The sequence below is a fragment of the Chamaea fasciata genome, unplaced genomic scaffold, assembly GCF_029207755.1.
Source record: "Chamaea fasciata isolate MVZ Bird 193981 ecotype frontalis unplaced genomic scaffold, bChaFas1.0.hap1 SCAF_7, whole genome shotgun sequence".
Lineage (NCBI taxonomy): Eukaryota > Metazoa > Chordata > Aves > Passeriformes > Sylviidae > Chamaea > Chamaea fasciata.
Window position 1 is genome coordinate 8,629,988 of NW_027094092.1, and position 17,403 is coordinate 8,647,390.

Here is a 17,403-nt window from a genome sequence, read left to right on the forward strand (position 1 = left end):
CAGGCTCGTATTCCAACGCAGCTGTAATGAATTTGGAATAAATATGAAATTACTTTTTACCTGTCCCTCTCCTTACTGCTTCCAGAGAAGTTTAAGCAGGCTCTTAAGCTACATGCTAAAAAATTTTTAGGAAGAAAAATCTCCAACACCAAGAGTTAATGTATAGCCAGGTGATGACCTTTGGTACATCAGCTAATGTCTTTCCAGGAATACAGAAAGGCAGTATGTGAATGCAGGGTCAACACAATCATACAACCAAATAATGTTGGCTATTTTCTTGTTTGTGCCTATAGTGACTGGTGGGTAAGGACTGCAGATCAAAAGGGAGAAAACACAGCAGAGGTGGGCAAGACCAAATCCCTCAAAAGCTATAAAATAAGGAGACAATTCAAAACACCATGCTTTGATGTAGCTGAAAAAGACTGGATGACTAAAATACCACAACATTTCTAGAAGTGCAACTTATTGTTAACATGGTGAAAGGCTGTCTTCTGATGAACTTTGCATACAAGATTATTAAAAAATACTCTTCTGCATTTATGAAACTGACAGCACAACAAAAAAAAATCCAAAAATATTCTCAAATTCCAACTTAGTTGTGGAAGTTTATTTCCTGCCATTGGAACAAGAAAGGTCTTTTCTCCCTAATTATTTTCTGTGTTTTCTTCTGCCTCCCTTTTTAAGGAGCATGAGGGGATGGTTAAACTCAGGTGATGTAACTTCTGATGACCTTCCTAGTCCACATTTACAGAATCAAATTTACTTTGAGGATTTTATTAGTTTGAAATTTTGTTACAACGATGGTTACTTTTTCCTCTTATTACTCCCTTTGGAAAACTATTGGAAAGTGCAATGTGATCAAAGCTCTGCAACTGAAACTGATTTAAGAAAATGAAGCAAAATGCTGTGGTTGGCTCCAATACTCAATGTCCTTTGTCACTGAATGATTAATGAATGCAGTGTTTGTTTACTGCAGGAAATTAAAGCAGTAAATAAAAGCACTATCACTTCTATTTATGAGAGAGGATTCTACAAGGACAAAGCAAAAAATCTAACATGACAACAGAGAACAAAGAATCATTTTATAAATTCTTTGATGTTTTAGCAATACCAAGTAAGTGGTTTTAAATTATATGTTACATGCATAAGAATTATTTGACATCAAAAGGGAATGAAGTAGATTCTGGTGTAAAAGCCAAAATCCCAAAAGCTTTTAGGAAGACAGAAAAAGGAAGGGATAGAGGGGAAAGAGCTCTGCAGAACTCTGGTTCTGCACAGAGACTTTCAGGAGCCAGACATAGGAAAACATCTCTGGATAAGGCTAAGAAAAAGTAGTATTGACAAGATGCATCTAATTTAAGTACAAGTAATCTAAATAATGGAAACTTGTACCAGAATATTGAAGTTATTATATTTTTTTTGGTTTTTGATGAATTTCAGAATCCTACCTACTTCTGGCTATTACTGGTCCTATGTCAAATTTCGTTACAGATAAATATCAGCAATGTCTAATTTCCAAATTTACTGGTCTGTATCCCATTTGTCAACAAATTTTCATTTGTTTTTGTCCTAATGTAAATAACACTAATTACTGTGAACACGCATAAACCTCATAAATACAAATTTGCAGAAAGATCACAAATTTAAGACAGAGATGCTTAGCCATATAGACTTAAAAATACCAGTTGGAACCAGCAACTAACCATTTCGCTTTATGTTTTGCCATAATATCTCTAAGATTGCATGTTCTTCTCTAGTCTTCACTACCCTAATTCTTCCAAAATATAAATCACATTTTATTTATCAGAGACACAATAAAAGATCTTTGTAGAGTTCTGAGAAAGGATTGCTGAAATATTAGATTTCTAAGCAACAGTGTTAAGTGCATCTTCACTAATTTTTCTTCAAAAATGCTGCATTACAACCTGTCATATGTTCTTAACCATCCAATCTTAATCTTCCTTCATTGGGAGTTAAGCAGCTGTAAAAAGCTTCAGAAAAAATTACACACAGCCAAGTAATGATAAAAATACAATAAAAACTCTTCCCCAAGTGCTGAATTTTCTCTCAGGGATAGTGCTCACAGGTTCAAATAGCAGCTTTGTATTACTGAAGAAATATGATCCTTTGGGAAAATAAATTCCTTCCAGTTCTTTCAAAAGTTAAGGTGGTATCTCTAATGCCAATATATGAAGGTTAATTGTGGAAAGAGACATTTTCAGTTCAGTTCTCAAAGGTAATGATTTGAATTCTTCCTTGTGTCTTTCTATGTTAACGTGAGATGATGATGATGATGATGATGATGATGATGATGATGATGATGATGATGATGATGATGATGAAGAAGAGGTTGTTTGCCCAATGTCATCACCTGCACTACTTTTATGTCTATGTTAGCCTATGTTCAGATGGACAGTGTGTATGTCTGCTGACTGACTAAACAGCTAAAAAGCTGCCAGTTGCTAGAAGCACAAAAAGCCACCACCGGCTAATCTAAATAACTAAACCCTTGATTTTATGGAAAAGTCAATCTTTTAGGTATCTTTCATCACAGTACTTGTGAACTCTTTAATACTTTTAAATACTCTTTTGATTTTTGAAGTATGTTAACAGTTATTTTCTTTTTCTCTTTTAATGTATTCACTTCTGTAAAAAAGAGTGGTTTAAACTTCCTCACACAACTTTTTAGCCTAAATGACTTCAGTCTCTACCAAAAGTATTCTACATTTCATCAAACCTTCCATAACTTTTCCAAGGAATAACTAACCTCTAGTCATAATCTAAACGCAGTTCACTCCAACTTCATAATTTTACATGTTTTTCTTTTCCTCCTTCAACTTCTATTAAAAAATAAAGTTTCCTTTCCTTGTTCTATAGAGGATGTGGCAGAAGGGAGGTAACTTATAACTGAATAAACTTGTAACATATTTGTTATAAATGGATACTATATAAATTTTAAAATAATTTATTGTATACTGAACTATCTAAGATTTTATTTCCAGAATTTTCTTCCCACTTCCAAGTTCACAAACAGCAAGCTACCCAATTACCTCCACAGGATTTTGTTTTATCTCAAGATATAACAATATATTCAATAAATATTGAATATTCTATATATATATTTCACCTGCAAATTAGTCAGAGTAGCACTATACTTTTTGAACTACTGAACACAAAATCCTCAACAGTCAGAGTAAACTCTGTCAACAAAATTTGCTTACTCATTTTTTCTGTCTTTTTTCCTGCTCTGTTTGTGTCTTTAGAATTACAGCCACAATACATGCATTTGAGATTCCTGTTCAGAGCTCACACCATGCTGTTTGACTGAGCGTATGGTCTCAGTAAAAGCACCATATTTAACATTCTATCAGAGCTGCCATAAGAAAAACACAGCTTGCAGCTTTTCTGGACTGGCAGTGAATGATATCACATCCTTTCAACTACTATGCTGTCATGTCTTATATCTCCCCAAAGGCTTTGCTTTATTAAATGAAGCATCTGTGAAGGCTGTGCCTGATTATCAGAAATAAATAAATTAGTAATAAATATTAAAAAATGTAAACAAGGTTTTTGCATCTCACTATAATGCAGGCAACACTTCAACCAGGAACAAATGTACTCTCGAAATGATTAAACATCAAATGACACACTTTCCACCACTGCACTTCCTGCAACAGCTCTACCAGTTCTATTAAGCAGCTCTTAAAAGAAACCCGGATAATATATGCACAGACTGACAGCAAAGAGCATTTGCTCCTCAGCACTTTAATCCAGAACACAGCTGGCTTATAAAGTATGTCTATCATCTTGACTGGGAAAAGCCCCATTGACAATGGCCTAAAGCATTCATGTTTTCATACAGCCTAGATTAGGCCCTGTTTTTCAGGTGAGCTAATCTTACATCTTGAGAATCACACTCCTGGGTGCTTTGATTTTCTTCCTTTTTCAGGACCACATGAAAATTCTCTTTCTCTGCTGAGACATTTTGCCAGACCTGAAAAATAAAAATATAAAATAATAAGTTAAAGGCATTAATATAATTGAGATAAAATATCAAATAAGTCACATGTGAAAATTCAGGGTAACAATGAAAAACCAAGAGGTCATACACTGCAAATTGTTAACAACTTTATATACTGCATTTTCAACAAATTTTATGCAGCAAATGTCAATATACATTCTCATTAGAACACTCCCTTGTAAATTATTACTTCCATATACATAATCAAGATATTCTATTTAAATGCCAAAGGAGGGGGGAAAAAAGCATTTCTAGAATTCATATTCCTGTGACTCTTGTGGATTCTGGCTGGGAAAGATTGAGGCTGTGAGTTGACGTGTTTATGAAGGGCTTTAGCTTACTTCAGCTGTCCACAACCTCTCTCTCTGCTGGGACTTCCCAAGCTGGCAAAACATGCTCCTTCTCCTGCCTTTCTCACCTTACACACAAAATGGACTGCTGTATGGAGAAGGCACTCTGCTATCTCTTTATAAGCATCCAATTTCTTTCCACTAAATTGTTGCTTGTTTGAAGCATCTTTTTCTATATTTCCTGAAACTTTTAAGATTCAAAAGAACAAAAAAGGAAGAACATGCACTGAAACTATCCTGAAAGCGTCAAATTGTCTGCAAGACATATTGAAACTCTTCAGGGGGATGGTGACAGGAAACAAAGCAAAATAATTTTTCTGTAAAGGAAAGTTAAAATTTCAGACATCAGTTTTGAAACTTTTCTCATGTCACCTATATTGCATTGAATTACTAAGTAATACAAAGTTTTCAGAAATTATGGAGAACAGGAGAAACCAAACCACACAGGTCAATATTTACAATTTAACTTGAATAATGAAAAACAGTTCAATTCATAGTTGAAATAAAATAGTTCAAATAGTAACTGGTTAACAGCTCTCCAATGAGAACTTGTTAGTTTCAGAGAGCAACTGACTACTGGAGGAAGTAATGTGGAGATAAACAAATTTAAAATATCAATATAAATAAGTGTTCTGTTAAATAATAAATGCCATTTAATACCTGTATTGAGTGACCTGTCTCTTCAGTCTGAAAGAAATTACAGTTCTTCAAACTTAAATTTCTTCCCAGTGAATAAAAGAAGTGTATGTTCAATAAATGATAAAATATATGTTCACTTGATTTCTTGGCTACCTGACACAGTGAAATCCCATGGGATGCCAGCAAAACCAGACAGGCATAAGCCTTACTAACTGTGGGGAATAAAAGCCTGTGCACAGTGCTTCTGATTTCAGAATTTGAATCTTGCTTAAGATTGTACCTTAGCAAATGATACACAATTTCTCAGCATGTACTCATTTCTACAGAACAAGGGGAAATTTGAGATTTTAGGTAAGTTGTCATCAAGAAAGTACTTTCCAAGTGTTACGTTTTCAGATGTTTACAGCATTTCCTATTTTAGGAAATTGGAAAACAGGAAAATTTTCAATTGTCTCCTGTTTATCTTCAAAAGAGTGAAGTCCATTACAACATACTAGAACTCTTCTTCTTTTCTCTCTCCCAAAACAAAGGACAAGATTTTATCAGGTTTTTCAATTTCTATATGATTGCCTTAGCCAGCAGGATCAGATTCTGTAACAAACTTCTAAAATCACTTACCAGAGCTGCACTGCTCAGACACCAGCCAAAGCTGGGAGCAGTGAACAGGGCTGCTTCATTCCCCCTGTTTTCTAACTGATGGATGTTGCATCCCTTCAGCTATTACACAACCATCAACTCCTCTTACTTTTCATACTGTTACCCTGAGGTGACACTGATCTGCACCTCTTAAGTTCAAGATTAAAACACCACCAACATGTCTCACAAAGGCTGAAGGAGGAAAGCAGAACAGAGAGCAACATCCTGGCAGGGTCTCTGTTGTGGTTTGACACTGGCCAAATGCCAGGCACCCACAAAAATCATTCACTTACCCTCTCCTGCAACAGCTGGGCAAAGGAAAAACATTAATGAAGGGCTCATCACTTGAGATAAAGACTGGAAGAAAAACGCTCTAAGGGCAAAATATGTTCACATTTAAAGGTATAAAGTAAATTTATTATTAAAAGTGTCAGAGGAGGATAATGAGAAGTAAAATAAGCCTTTAAAACACCTTTTCTTCTCCCCAGCCCCTCCCTTCTTCCCATTGACAGTGCAGGGAGAGAGGGCATGGGTGTTTTGGTCAGTTCGTCATTGAGATCTTCTGTTTGCTCAGGGAAAGGAGTCTTCTCGCTGCTGTGCCGTGGGGTCCCTTTCTATGGGCAAACAGCCTTCCCAAAACTGCTGCAGCATGGGTCACTCGCCCACGGGGTGCAGTCTTTTAAGGACAGGCTGCTCCAGTCTGGAAGCAAGGCCCCTCTCTCTCTGCTTCTGGAAGCAGGGGTGCTCTCTCTTTATTCGGGTTTCCCACTGGATCACAGCCTTCTCCAGCATCCACCTCCTCATGGCATGAGCACTTTTCCCACGGGCTGCAAGTGGATCTCTGCATTACCTGTGGATTTCATATATTTCAAGGGGCCAGTCTGTTTCACCACAGTCCTCACTATGGCTTGCAGAGGAATCTCAGCTCTGATGCTTGGGGCACCTCCTCCCCTTCTTTTCCACTGACCTAAGTGCCACCATGTTGTTTTCCCTCACACATTCTCACTTCCTCCTCTTCTCTGACTAGAAGAAAAACTGCTGCTCATAGGTACCACTGCCAACAAGTTCCACTCGTTCAAAGATCCCTGCAGGATCCCGCAGTTCTGAGAGGTTGATTTCATCAAGGTTCCACAGTGGGGAGTTGCTCATGGTGTTTTCGCCATTGGCCATGCGGCCCTGCTGCCAGCGCATGGGCAGTGGTGGCAGCCATGGTGCTGGCCCTATTTAACACCTTTCCTCATGCAGGGAGCCAGGGAGGAGAAGCTGCTGCTGCTGCCCCTGCCCTTCTGCCTGCAGCATGGCTGGCTGAGGCTCCAGGCAGACAAGGTTCACTACAGGCCGTACCGCGATGGTGGTGGCTATGGCACGTCACCGCATCAGGGACAGCCCCTGGCAGTGGCGCCTTGCCACCCCTGGAAAAAACTGCATTTGGGCTGTTTGGATTTCTTAAATACATGATCTCACAGGTGTTACCAACCTCTCTAATTGGGCCAACAGCATGTCCATCTTCAGAGCCATCTATCAGAGACTGGCTCTGTCGGACATGGTGGAAGCTTCTAGCAGCTTCTCACAAAAGCAACACTGTGGCCCTTGCCGCCCACCACCAAAAACCCAGGCCATGCCAAATCAACAGAGTCCTTAAATCTGACTTCTGGCCAAAACACCAGAGGGCATACTGCATCTATTTAGGCAGTTTTATTCTATAAAATTTTGGGACCAACACTGACTTTTTACATGAAAAAGAAATATTTTAGAGGCTTATATACTTGCTAATCATGTGTGAGTCTTACAGGAAGACTTTGCAAACAGGATGCTTTATTATTAAAAGTAACTGCATTTGACTTTAGGCATTCATTTGGAGAATAAAAAGGAAAGCAGAGTTTCAGTCCTCTTCAGTCTTCATTTTTTCTCTTTCATCACCTCCTCTAATGGGAATGAGGCAAGAAAAGTGCTACAACAAAAGACAGATCCAACTCTCATAGTTTGGAAGAGTTTTCCACTGGAAGAACATAAAATAGTTATTGACATTATAGTGCAAAAGAAACTATATAATGAAAGTCATTGTCAGTAATACAGAAAGCTAAAAATCACACAGTTCAGGATTAATGATTCACCTTCTGGTTATGCTTGATTTTAGTTGTGTCATTGAAACTTGTATGCACAGTGCCCTAAATCCATTTGTCAATGGGTACTTTCGGCACCAGGGTTGTGTTATGACAAGTACATGATAGGCAAAATGGCTCTGAACTGAAATATTAGTGCCAACTCACATGGTAGATTCTGTATTTTATATTTATATTTCTGTATTCCTGTACATTGCAAATATTAATTTAAGACATGTCAAAAAAACAGACTTCAGACTTATACTGCTTTTGATCACTTTAAGATTACTTTTCCTATGATTTAAATGTAATAATTTCTCATTACTAGACAATTTTCCGTATTAATGAACTATCCAGAACAACAATTTTGTTTTGCACTGATTCAGGCACTTAATAATGCACTTCTTTGCACACATTTTAAAACCTTATTTATTCTTTTTCATATCACATTCTCTAGAAAAAACAAAATGCCCAAGTACTTTCTTTTCAAGAAATGTGGCAACTTGCTTTCCTAGTAATCCTTTCTACACCAGGTTCTTGTGCTAAATATCTCTAACAAGCTCTCAGATATTACGGTTACCAATAATAAATACAAATATACAACCTACTTATTTGGATTTTTTTTTTTTTTAATAAGGAAGCACCCCCATCCCAGGGATAATTGTCCCCAAGTGGTACAGCTATCATACAGTATATGATTTATCCTTCCATGGATTTAAAGTAAGTTTGACATTTTAGAAAGCAATTTTTAGGCTGGATGAGAATATCTTAAGATTTTTACCAGATAAATAATCATTTGTTGCCTCAAGGTGAAAGTGCTGCTTATCTGACAGGACAAGATGTGTAAGTACTGCTCATCTGAAGTTCCCACTTTTATATATGATAACACATTTAATTAATCACATATGTTTATATTCCCCCCAAATACCAGCCTACTGTATCAAAATATTTAAGCAAATCTAAAAATAATGAAAAAAGAGCTACACACCGGTATTTAAGAGTTAACTGGTGTTTGTCAAAGGGGAAAAAAAAGCCAAGGAGAAGATATATAAGAAAGGGTATCATAATAAAAGAACACCTATAAGCTCAAGTGCACATGGTGACTGACTATGATTCTTTAACAACTTGATTCACAGTAGCAGATTTCATTAGTTTTATAATCACAGATAATACACAGATTTTTAATAATGAGGTATCAATGTGTGGAAGAAGAGGTTTGCAGACCATTATTCTTTCAGACATTTTCATGGCATATGCCAAATGCAGAGAAATATGAGAATTGCCTATTTAGAGGCAGTTAAACTTATTCAAGCACTTCTGAATACAGAGGACTAAAGACTGGTTTCTCACAAGGCTACAGCACAGAAGTACTGACACATTTTACCAAGTACATTAAACACAAAAATCTATTATGATCACTAAAGAAAAAAAAAAAAAAGCAGGAAGAGTACTCTGTATTTTAGTCAAATATCAAAAATCTAATTCTAATCTCTATGCTGTGTTCTCATGTCCCTATCTATAACATCAAGGAGATTTAAAATTCTCCAAAGGCTCTGACCTTAGACCAGTCTTAAACACCGACATAATGTCTAGCTGGCCCTTATCCTTCAGGACTTCTCTGCTTTCATGACAGAGGCATGAACATTTCCAACCTGAAGGACAATAAGAGCAAGATAAACAATTCTACAGCCACATTAATTAGGAACAGCACGCTTCTGAGATCCCAGAGTTCTTTTCAGCTTGCATAACCCACAAAAGAAGAGTCTGCTATCCTACAGAATAGAGATCCAGTCAGCTTAATTTAAATGAACACTATCATACCCATGTACTGCTACTAACTAATAACAGTGCTTTTTTTCCAGAGGTAGTAATTTTTGGGAATGATCGTTTCTTCCTGTAAAACAGTTATTAAAAAACTGACAATCATAATTTTAAGAGCAGCAATATGATATCCAGTTTTATAATTAACTTCAGCTTTCTGAAATTGTATTTTAATTTTAATTACATGTACTAATTTTTGACTTCAGCCTGTGCACTAACAGTGAATACCAACAGCTGCCATATACAAATTACAAATTGGATATGAGTTAGCAATTCGTATTTTTATTTCGGTGTTGAAATGAAAGGAAGATATTGAAATGTCCTTCAGTCATTCTTCTGGAGGAAGGAAATAAAACTTCCCTTTCACTGAAATTACAGAATTATTCTAGATCTATCTATTGAATCAGTTGAATTCAGGAGCAAAATGCAACATTGGAGATGAAAATTACTAGGTCAGTTGTCAATCACTGTAAATCTTGACTGTATTATAACGTTTGAATTTATTAACCCAAAACACTTTTCATCTTTTTTTCCCTCATGCTTTCTCTGAAACTGCCCTTCTCATCTTTCAAGACTGGAATATTCCCTATGGCCTATTGTCAAGTTCATGACCCATTGTGGCAATTTTGATTTGGGTGTCACAGATTCTTTTATGGTTTTTATATAATTTTTTTTCCACTGAAAGAAACCATGATAAGCAAACCCCATATTACTGTTTAGTGCTGTATTACCATAAACTCACTATCAGTGCCTGACAGATAAATGATCCTATGAATTAGCATCCTCATTTACTTTAAATGCAAATCCATCTTCATTGTAGATTTGTTGTGCAGACATGATCATTTACCCAACGACAGAATTTTGTTACTCAGTAAAAGTAGCTGCTTCCCAACTAAAAAAAAAATTACTAACATCAGAAAGAGTCTTAGAATTATCCTCAAAATTTGTCCTAATCTTCCAATAAATTTCAAATCCTCTTTAGCTTCCTTAGAGTCTGATGCTCTTATAGGACAAACTTTCATAGCCATTAAAAAAAAAAACACAAAAAAACAAAAACAACAAAAAAAACCCCAAAACAAAACAAAAACAAAAACAAAAAAAAAAAAAAAAAACCCACCCAAGAGAGAAATCATACCTTGGTGCTTGTCACTTGAAATGGAACTTTGGAGCCCTTTGTATTTGAGGAAGCTAGCTTCTCAGCTGGTTTGGAAGAGATTAGATTCACTGTGGGAGGCTGATTCCGCAGAACAGAAGACAGGCAAAGCTGCACAGTCTCCTTCAGAGCTTTCAGCTGGGACTCCTGGGGAAAATGAGAAACCATCACTTTTCTAGGACGTGCTGTGATGAACATAACTGCTTACTTTCTCTATCTGTATTAAACCAAACACTCAGGAGTAGCTGCTGCTTTTTCTCACTGATGGAAATAATCAAGACTGTATAAAGCAGTATTTTTCTATGATTAGGTTACTGTACATTAGACACCAAACTGCCTAGGAAGTCACTGCACTCTCTCTTCCCAACCCTTCATGCAGTTTTATCCACATTGATTACTGCACACAATACTTAAATATAATTTTTCTGAAAAGAAAAATACAATTTACAAGATACCATACAGTGTCCAGCCCTTTATGTATAATATCTACAGAGAAGTCATAAGTATTGAAAGACACAGACTTTGCATGGAGTTTTGTCCACAACATTTCAAATAATTGGTATTTTTCCACATTATAGATAGATTTTAATCCAACTAAGATGGCTTCCCTGATAAGCATATTATACTTTTGCACTATATAGCAGAAAAACCATAGGTCTCTTTAACAGTTAAGAATGTATTTGTCCAGACCCACTACTGTCCATTAAATCAAAGTAAACCTTCTAAGTGGTGAGATGCTTGCAACTCATGTTAAAACATTTGTATTTTACTCCCAGAAACACAGATAGATATATTAATGGAAATAGAAGTCCGTAATTGAAATAAGCTGAGAGAGCAAGAACAATAAGATAACTACAGCAGTGAGGAAATCATATTTTAAATCTTTGTTTCATCAAAGCAAGACATGTGTAAAATGTTGGCCATTGAGGTAACTTCTTACACTCACTTCAAGGGGAGTTAGCAGCATTTGACATTAAAAAACACCTAGCTTTTTTTCTTTTCATTAAAAATGCACCTGTAAGTATAAAATGTGTTCACATTTCAATCAAAGATTTTTTTAAAGGTACATAAATCAAGGTATACCTCATAAATCGAGGCATTTCTCATCTTCTTAACAAAGCGTCTGGATGCGGCATTTGAGTTTACGGGTGATTAAAATGGTGCAGTGTTGGAGATCTATAAATGAACATCATGAAAGCACAGGTGAAGGAAACACTATCGGAACCAGGGATGTAATTTGACAAAGTTCTCTATAATGTTGCATAGATGTGACTGTGGTCAAAATAGGCTGCTTACTGGCCAAAGCACATGGTGCATATCTTCATATTTCCCAGATTCATTTGTACTCCTATCACATGGCTAGATCCACAGAATCAAGGCTGGAAGAGACCTTCAAAACCATCAGTCAACATACCACCATTTTCATCACCCCTAAACCGAAATGCCACATCCAGATGCCTCTTTGACACTTACAGAGTTGCTACCTCCACCACCTTCCTTGGCAGTTTATTCCAATGCCTAACCACTTCTGCAGTGAAAATAAAATTTCTAATTTCTAATCTGAACATCTCCAGGCACACCTTAAGGTAATTTCCTCTCATCCTTTCACTTGAGACATAGCAGAAGAAACCAACTCCTGCCTCATGACAGTTTCCTTTCAGACAGCTGTAGAGAGCAATGAGCATGAGCCTCCTCTTCCTCAGACTACCAAAATGTACTAAAAATCAGTGAAAAAAAAATCTGAGCTTTTTTTTTCTAATTTCACCATTCTCTTCTTTTCACCATCCTTAAATAACTTTGCAGATGTACTTAACTTCATGTACCATAATTAGTTCCACTGATTTCAGTAGCATCACTCCCAGTTACAATCCCAGACGCAACTTAGTATGCATCTAAATAACTGCAAGGTTTTCATTCCTTTTTGTCAAATTACACCAAATCATCCACAACTCATAGAAGTAAACATGCTTACATTACATTACACTACTTACTTTGTCAAGAGCTGCATTTTCCAATTTGTCTTTTGCAACTGATAGTTTTTGCTCCAGATCTGTTAGCTGTTGTGCCTGTGGGAATCAAGAAGAAAAGCTGATGCAAACTGTAATGCATCTTTTCATATGAGAGAGGAAAGAATATAAATTTTACAAGTCATATATATGGGTTGGGTCAGATTTGCTTTTCCTGAGGAAAAAACATCATGGTCAAATGTGCTCCATTGATGTGAATGCAAGTTTATAATAATTCAATGTCAATAGCAAAATTAATTCCATACTATAAAACATTTAATATTATGCCACAATATCCTTCTGGAAAATTCAAGGTATTCAAATATCCTTTAATTGTTTTGTTCATTTATCTGACTTCTGAGTGCAATTTGAACATTATTTTGTAGTTTTAAACATTGAGATGCCAACATTAAGCTAATTTGGCATAAACAGACAAATTAGAAAACACCCAAACATTCTTGCATGCAGACACCTTACGAAATTATACTACCTACTAGTATACAAGGAGGTAACTCCAGATTTTTTTCCTCCATGTCTTTTCCTGGAAATATAAAAGCAAAATTCACAACAATAGCTGGCTATGCAACAACATAGCAGGAAAGCATTTTGGGAGACTTGTCTCTGAAGTCAGGATCAGGCAAGTAGCCTGCCCCCTGAATGGAAGGACTTCTGGCTCTATATAATGTATATGTCATGTACGGACTGCAGGGGTTCAGAAGATGCTTTTAAATGTTCAGTAAATAAAGACAATTATTTTCTCTCTCCTTCCCTAGGAGGTGTATAAACCCAGCCTGCTTGCTTGAAGGAAATCCATTCTCTGCAAGAATTTTCTGTTTCAGGGAAGCAGGAGCTCCCAGATTCCTAAAGTTCTCAGTCTTGTCATTAATAACACACTAGTATGCAACCAAAAAGAATAAAGATTCTTTTGCTTTGTACCTGCAAAAAAATCAGCCTAGTCATTTTCTGTTTGAAAAGGGAACCATAGAAAAGGGCACTGGACTAGCCAGTTATCTTTTCTTTCTGAAATTCTGATTAAGTAAATATGCAGAATAATTGGATAAAATTCTCATTTCTCAGATAAAGAGCAATACACTTTTATTTCAACGTAATATTTGCAAGTGCGTTTTCCCTCAACATCATCCCATGCTCCCAGGTTTCTGGAGTTCAACCCCAGCCAGAGATTTTTTTTCTTGACACACTTTTCAAGATCTCCTGCACTCTGCTGATTGTAGCATAGCTTAATGGATAGCCACACTATGCAAATGCTGTTTAATGTAAATCCTATAAAGGTAGTTAACTTAGTCTCTGCTGGGTTAATGACAGTCCTTCCAGCACATGTCACAGATGAGGTGATGTGCTTAGGCAAGCCAGTAGTCCTCAGCAGACAGCTAATGATGTTTATTAGCATTAGGTATAGGCTGTACTGCCAAATGAAATGTCAAAAGCTTGCAATTTCCAGTTCTCAACTCAAGTAAAGAACCGCGTAGTCGCATTTTAAAACAGGATTAGGCATTTACCTTCAGATTTATCACCAGAGTCAGTTTCATTAGTCAAAGCCAAACTTGCTTCAAAGTGGAAGTCAACTGTTTGTTCACATGTGGGAAAGTCTCTTTTGAATTGCAGTCTGTAATTTCCACTGTATAACATTTCTTACAGCTGACACCAGTCACTGTCACAATACATCAGACCATTGGTTTGGTCCTTTAGTCGGGTAACAGAGAATTCACTACAGAAATAATCCTTCCATTTTATCAGCTTGCAAAATTTAAATGGACTTATCACTGGTTTATCAGAAAAAAAATACTGATATAAGAAACTGCTAGAATTCAGTAACTTTCAAGTTTTTTTCCTAAATACGGGACACAACATCACTCACAATAAACAGGGCCACAGTGTTTAAAAGACTGAACATTGACTCTATGTGATGCAGAGACACTTCTCATAAAACTAGACCAAGAAATTTCTCACATCATTAACATTTTTCTATTGTTACCTATTATTTTTCAGTACAACTATCCAAATTAACACTCCTGGAATGGTGAAACCTTGGATGTACATATGGACTGGGGAAGGAGATGCTGGAAATCAGTGCTGTGAAAAGGGACCTGGAGATGCTGGTTGATGGCAAGTTGAATATGAATCCACAGTGCCCTGGCAGCCAGGAAGGCCAGCCCTGTCCTGGGGGGCATCACAAAAAGCATCAACAGCATGATGCCTTGGGCAGGCTGACCTGAAACAGAGACTGCACAGAGCTAGAGAATAAAGCAGGTATTTATTAAAAGGCCTTCAGGGTACGCCTTGGGCAGGACAAGACCCTGGCCGGGGCTACACCCAGTGGGGACCCAAAAAGGGTCACAAAATGCCCAACTGGTCACAAGGTCTCACACTTTTAAAAGTCTTGGTCTATTTGCATATTGGGGATTGTCCAATTCCAGCTCCAGGTTGGGAGGTCTCATCCTTCTTGCTCCTCCCCTCAGCTACCGCTGTTTGTGCTTTTGGCCCTGAAAGTTGTCCCTGGTCTTCAGCAAGAAAAGGATTTGTTCTGTCTACCTACTCTGTGAAGAGATCTTACCAGCACTTAATATGAGGATCAGAACTGCAGCCCTGGGCAGCACAGAATGTGAGAAACATGAAAGCCAAAACTTAATGCATCAAGCTGGTCTAGAGAGGAGACTGTCCCATTGTGTTCTGCACTGGTATGGCCTCACCTTGAGTCTTGTGCGTAGTTTTGGACACCAAAACGTAAGAAAGAGATTAAGCAATCAGACAGTGTCCAAAGGAGGGCTACAAAGTGGGTCAAAGTCCTGGAGGGGAAGTCGTATGAAGAGGGCACTGTTCAGCCTGGAGAAACAACTGGGGGCAGACCTCTTCACAGTCTAAAACTTCCTTGTGAGGAGAAGGGGAGAGGCAGGCACTGATTTCCTTTCTCTGGGGAGCAGTGGGAATGTCATGACATTGTGTCAGGGGAGGTTTTGGTTGGATATTAAAAAGGTTCTTCATCCAGAGGGTGGCTGGACACTGCCACTGGCTCCTCAGAGAAATGGTCACAAGCACCAAACCTGACAGAATTCAAGAAGTGTTTGGACAACACTAGTAACATTTAAGCTGCTGGAGACAAATGAGATTAAATTTATCAAATAGAAAACATCATAAAATTAAGATATAACTAACCAGAGGTTCAGTTTGCTTTTTCATTCAGTTGTCATTTCTGACAAAGTCAAGGGAAACTTTTTAGGGAGCACTGTCTTACCTGAAGTCTTTTATAGTTATTGTCTCAAATCAATATGCTTAAAAATGCCACCCATAAAATGCATAACAACAGGAAAGTCTCCTCTTCCAGACTCTATTCAGCTGTTATGCAGCATGATGAAGTCAGCCTATAGCTTATAGAACTTATTATCCCTAATAATGTTGCAAGATCTTTGGGGGAAAAAAATAATTCTAATATTTTGCATTGCATTTATGTTTATAACTGGTATCTTTGTCTTGGTTTGGGAAGACAGGTATCTTCCAGGTAATAAAAAAAAAAAAACCAACTAACCAACTGCAGTTTCCTTTGGGATGGAGAGTGTAAACCCACCCCCTTTTTTTCTTTTTCAATTATAAATTACAATCAGAGGCTCTTAGGCAAAGATTTGGGAAATAGGAATAGCAGTTCTTTATTAGTATGTAATACAAAGCAAACAAACACAAAAAAACTCCCCCACCAAACAACTACAGCATTAATGACAAACGACAACAGTACCAAGAACCTTGAGGGCTTTGTTTCACAAAACCCAGGGCAGTTTGGTTTCGGTGTCCCTGCAGGATCCTCAGAGCACCAAGCTGAAACAGTGGAAAAGTCCCGGGCTGGTAGCTGGGATGGCAGGGTGTGTCAGAAGGCAGGGGCAGGATGTCCCGGCAGCGCAGGGGGTGCAGGGTCACACTGTAGTAAGAGGAGCAGCGCCGAAGAAGCCGAAGGCGAGGCAGAGACGGCCCAGCTCCCGCGGGTGGCAGAGAAAACTCCGGATTCAGGCCGAACCAGTGATAGTAGATTTCCCAGGACTGGATCCCTTTGGCCACAGTGAAACTCTTCCAGCCAGCAACAGCCGTTCTCTCTCTCCCCAAATGCCGGAAAAAAGAAGAGCCCACAGCTGCCTCAAGCTCTGTCTTCTACCTGCATTATCTCCCCCTTCCAACTTTGTCCACCTCTTTGTTTCGGTTAAGTACTCTCAAGTATCAAACACTTGGTCTCCTTGGTAACTTATGGGGAAAAAATTCTTTAGAGAAAGAAGGAACAAACCTAACCTCCAACATATCTTATAGTAGTTTTTTTTAGTTATGTCTTTCCTACACATTTCTGGTAAATTTCCCAAGGGAGATTGCACAAGATCCAGATACTGAGGAAGCACACTGGATGAATAAACACACCACAGAGTAAAGATCTTGTCTGAAAGCAAGAGAGATTGCAGTATTCTCTCAGGGAAGTTGATAGGGCAAAAAGGAAACTGTTCCCAGTTTTCTCTTATCATCTCCTTTTAACACTGAACTACAGAAATTACATTTACCATTACAGGGCAATGTAGAAGCAGCAAGAAAGATAAGAGCATTCTTTCTGTGCTAGATAAATGAATGCACAAATAAAGTTGTACGAAAGTGATGTTGCTTGCTTTGTTTTTGGTTTTTTGGGTTTTTT

General features: G+C 37.6%; 1 protein-coding gene across 1 annotated transcript in view; it reads right to left on the bottom strand.

The window, feature by feature from the left end:
- The window catches only part of LUZP2 (leucine zipper protein 2), an 88,139-nt gene that overhangs the window by 5,317 nt on the left and 65,419 nt on the right, over nt 1–17,403 (bottom strand). Inside the window, exons 8-10 of the mRNA XM_066187469.1 lie at nt 12,714–12,788; nt 10,705–10,869; nt 3,902–3,994 (exon numbers count right to left, since the gene is read on the bottom strand). Coding sequence (XP_066043566.1) covers nt 3,902–3,994; nt 10,705–10,869; nt 12,714–12,788 — 333 coding nt within the window. The remainder of the gene's footprint in view (nt 1–3,901; nt 3,995–10,704; nt 10,870–12,713; nt 12,789–17,403) is intronic.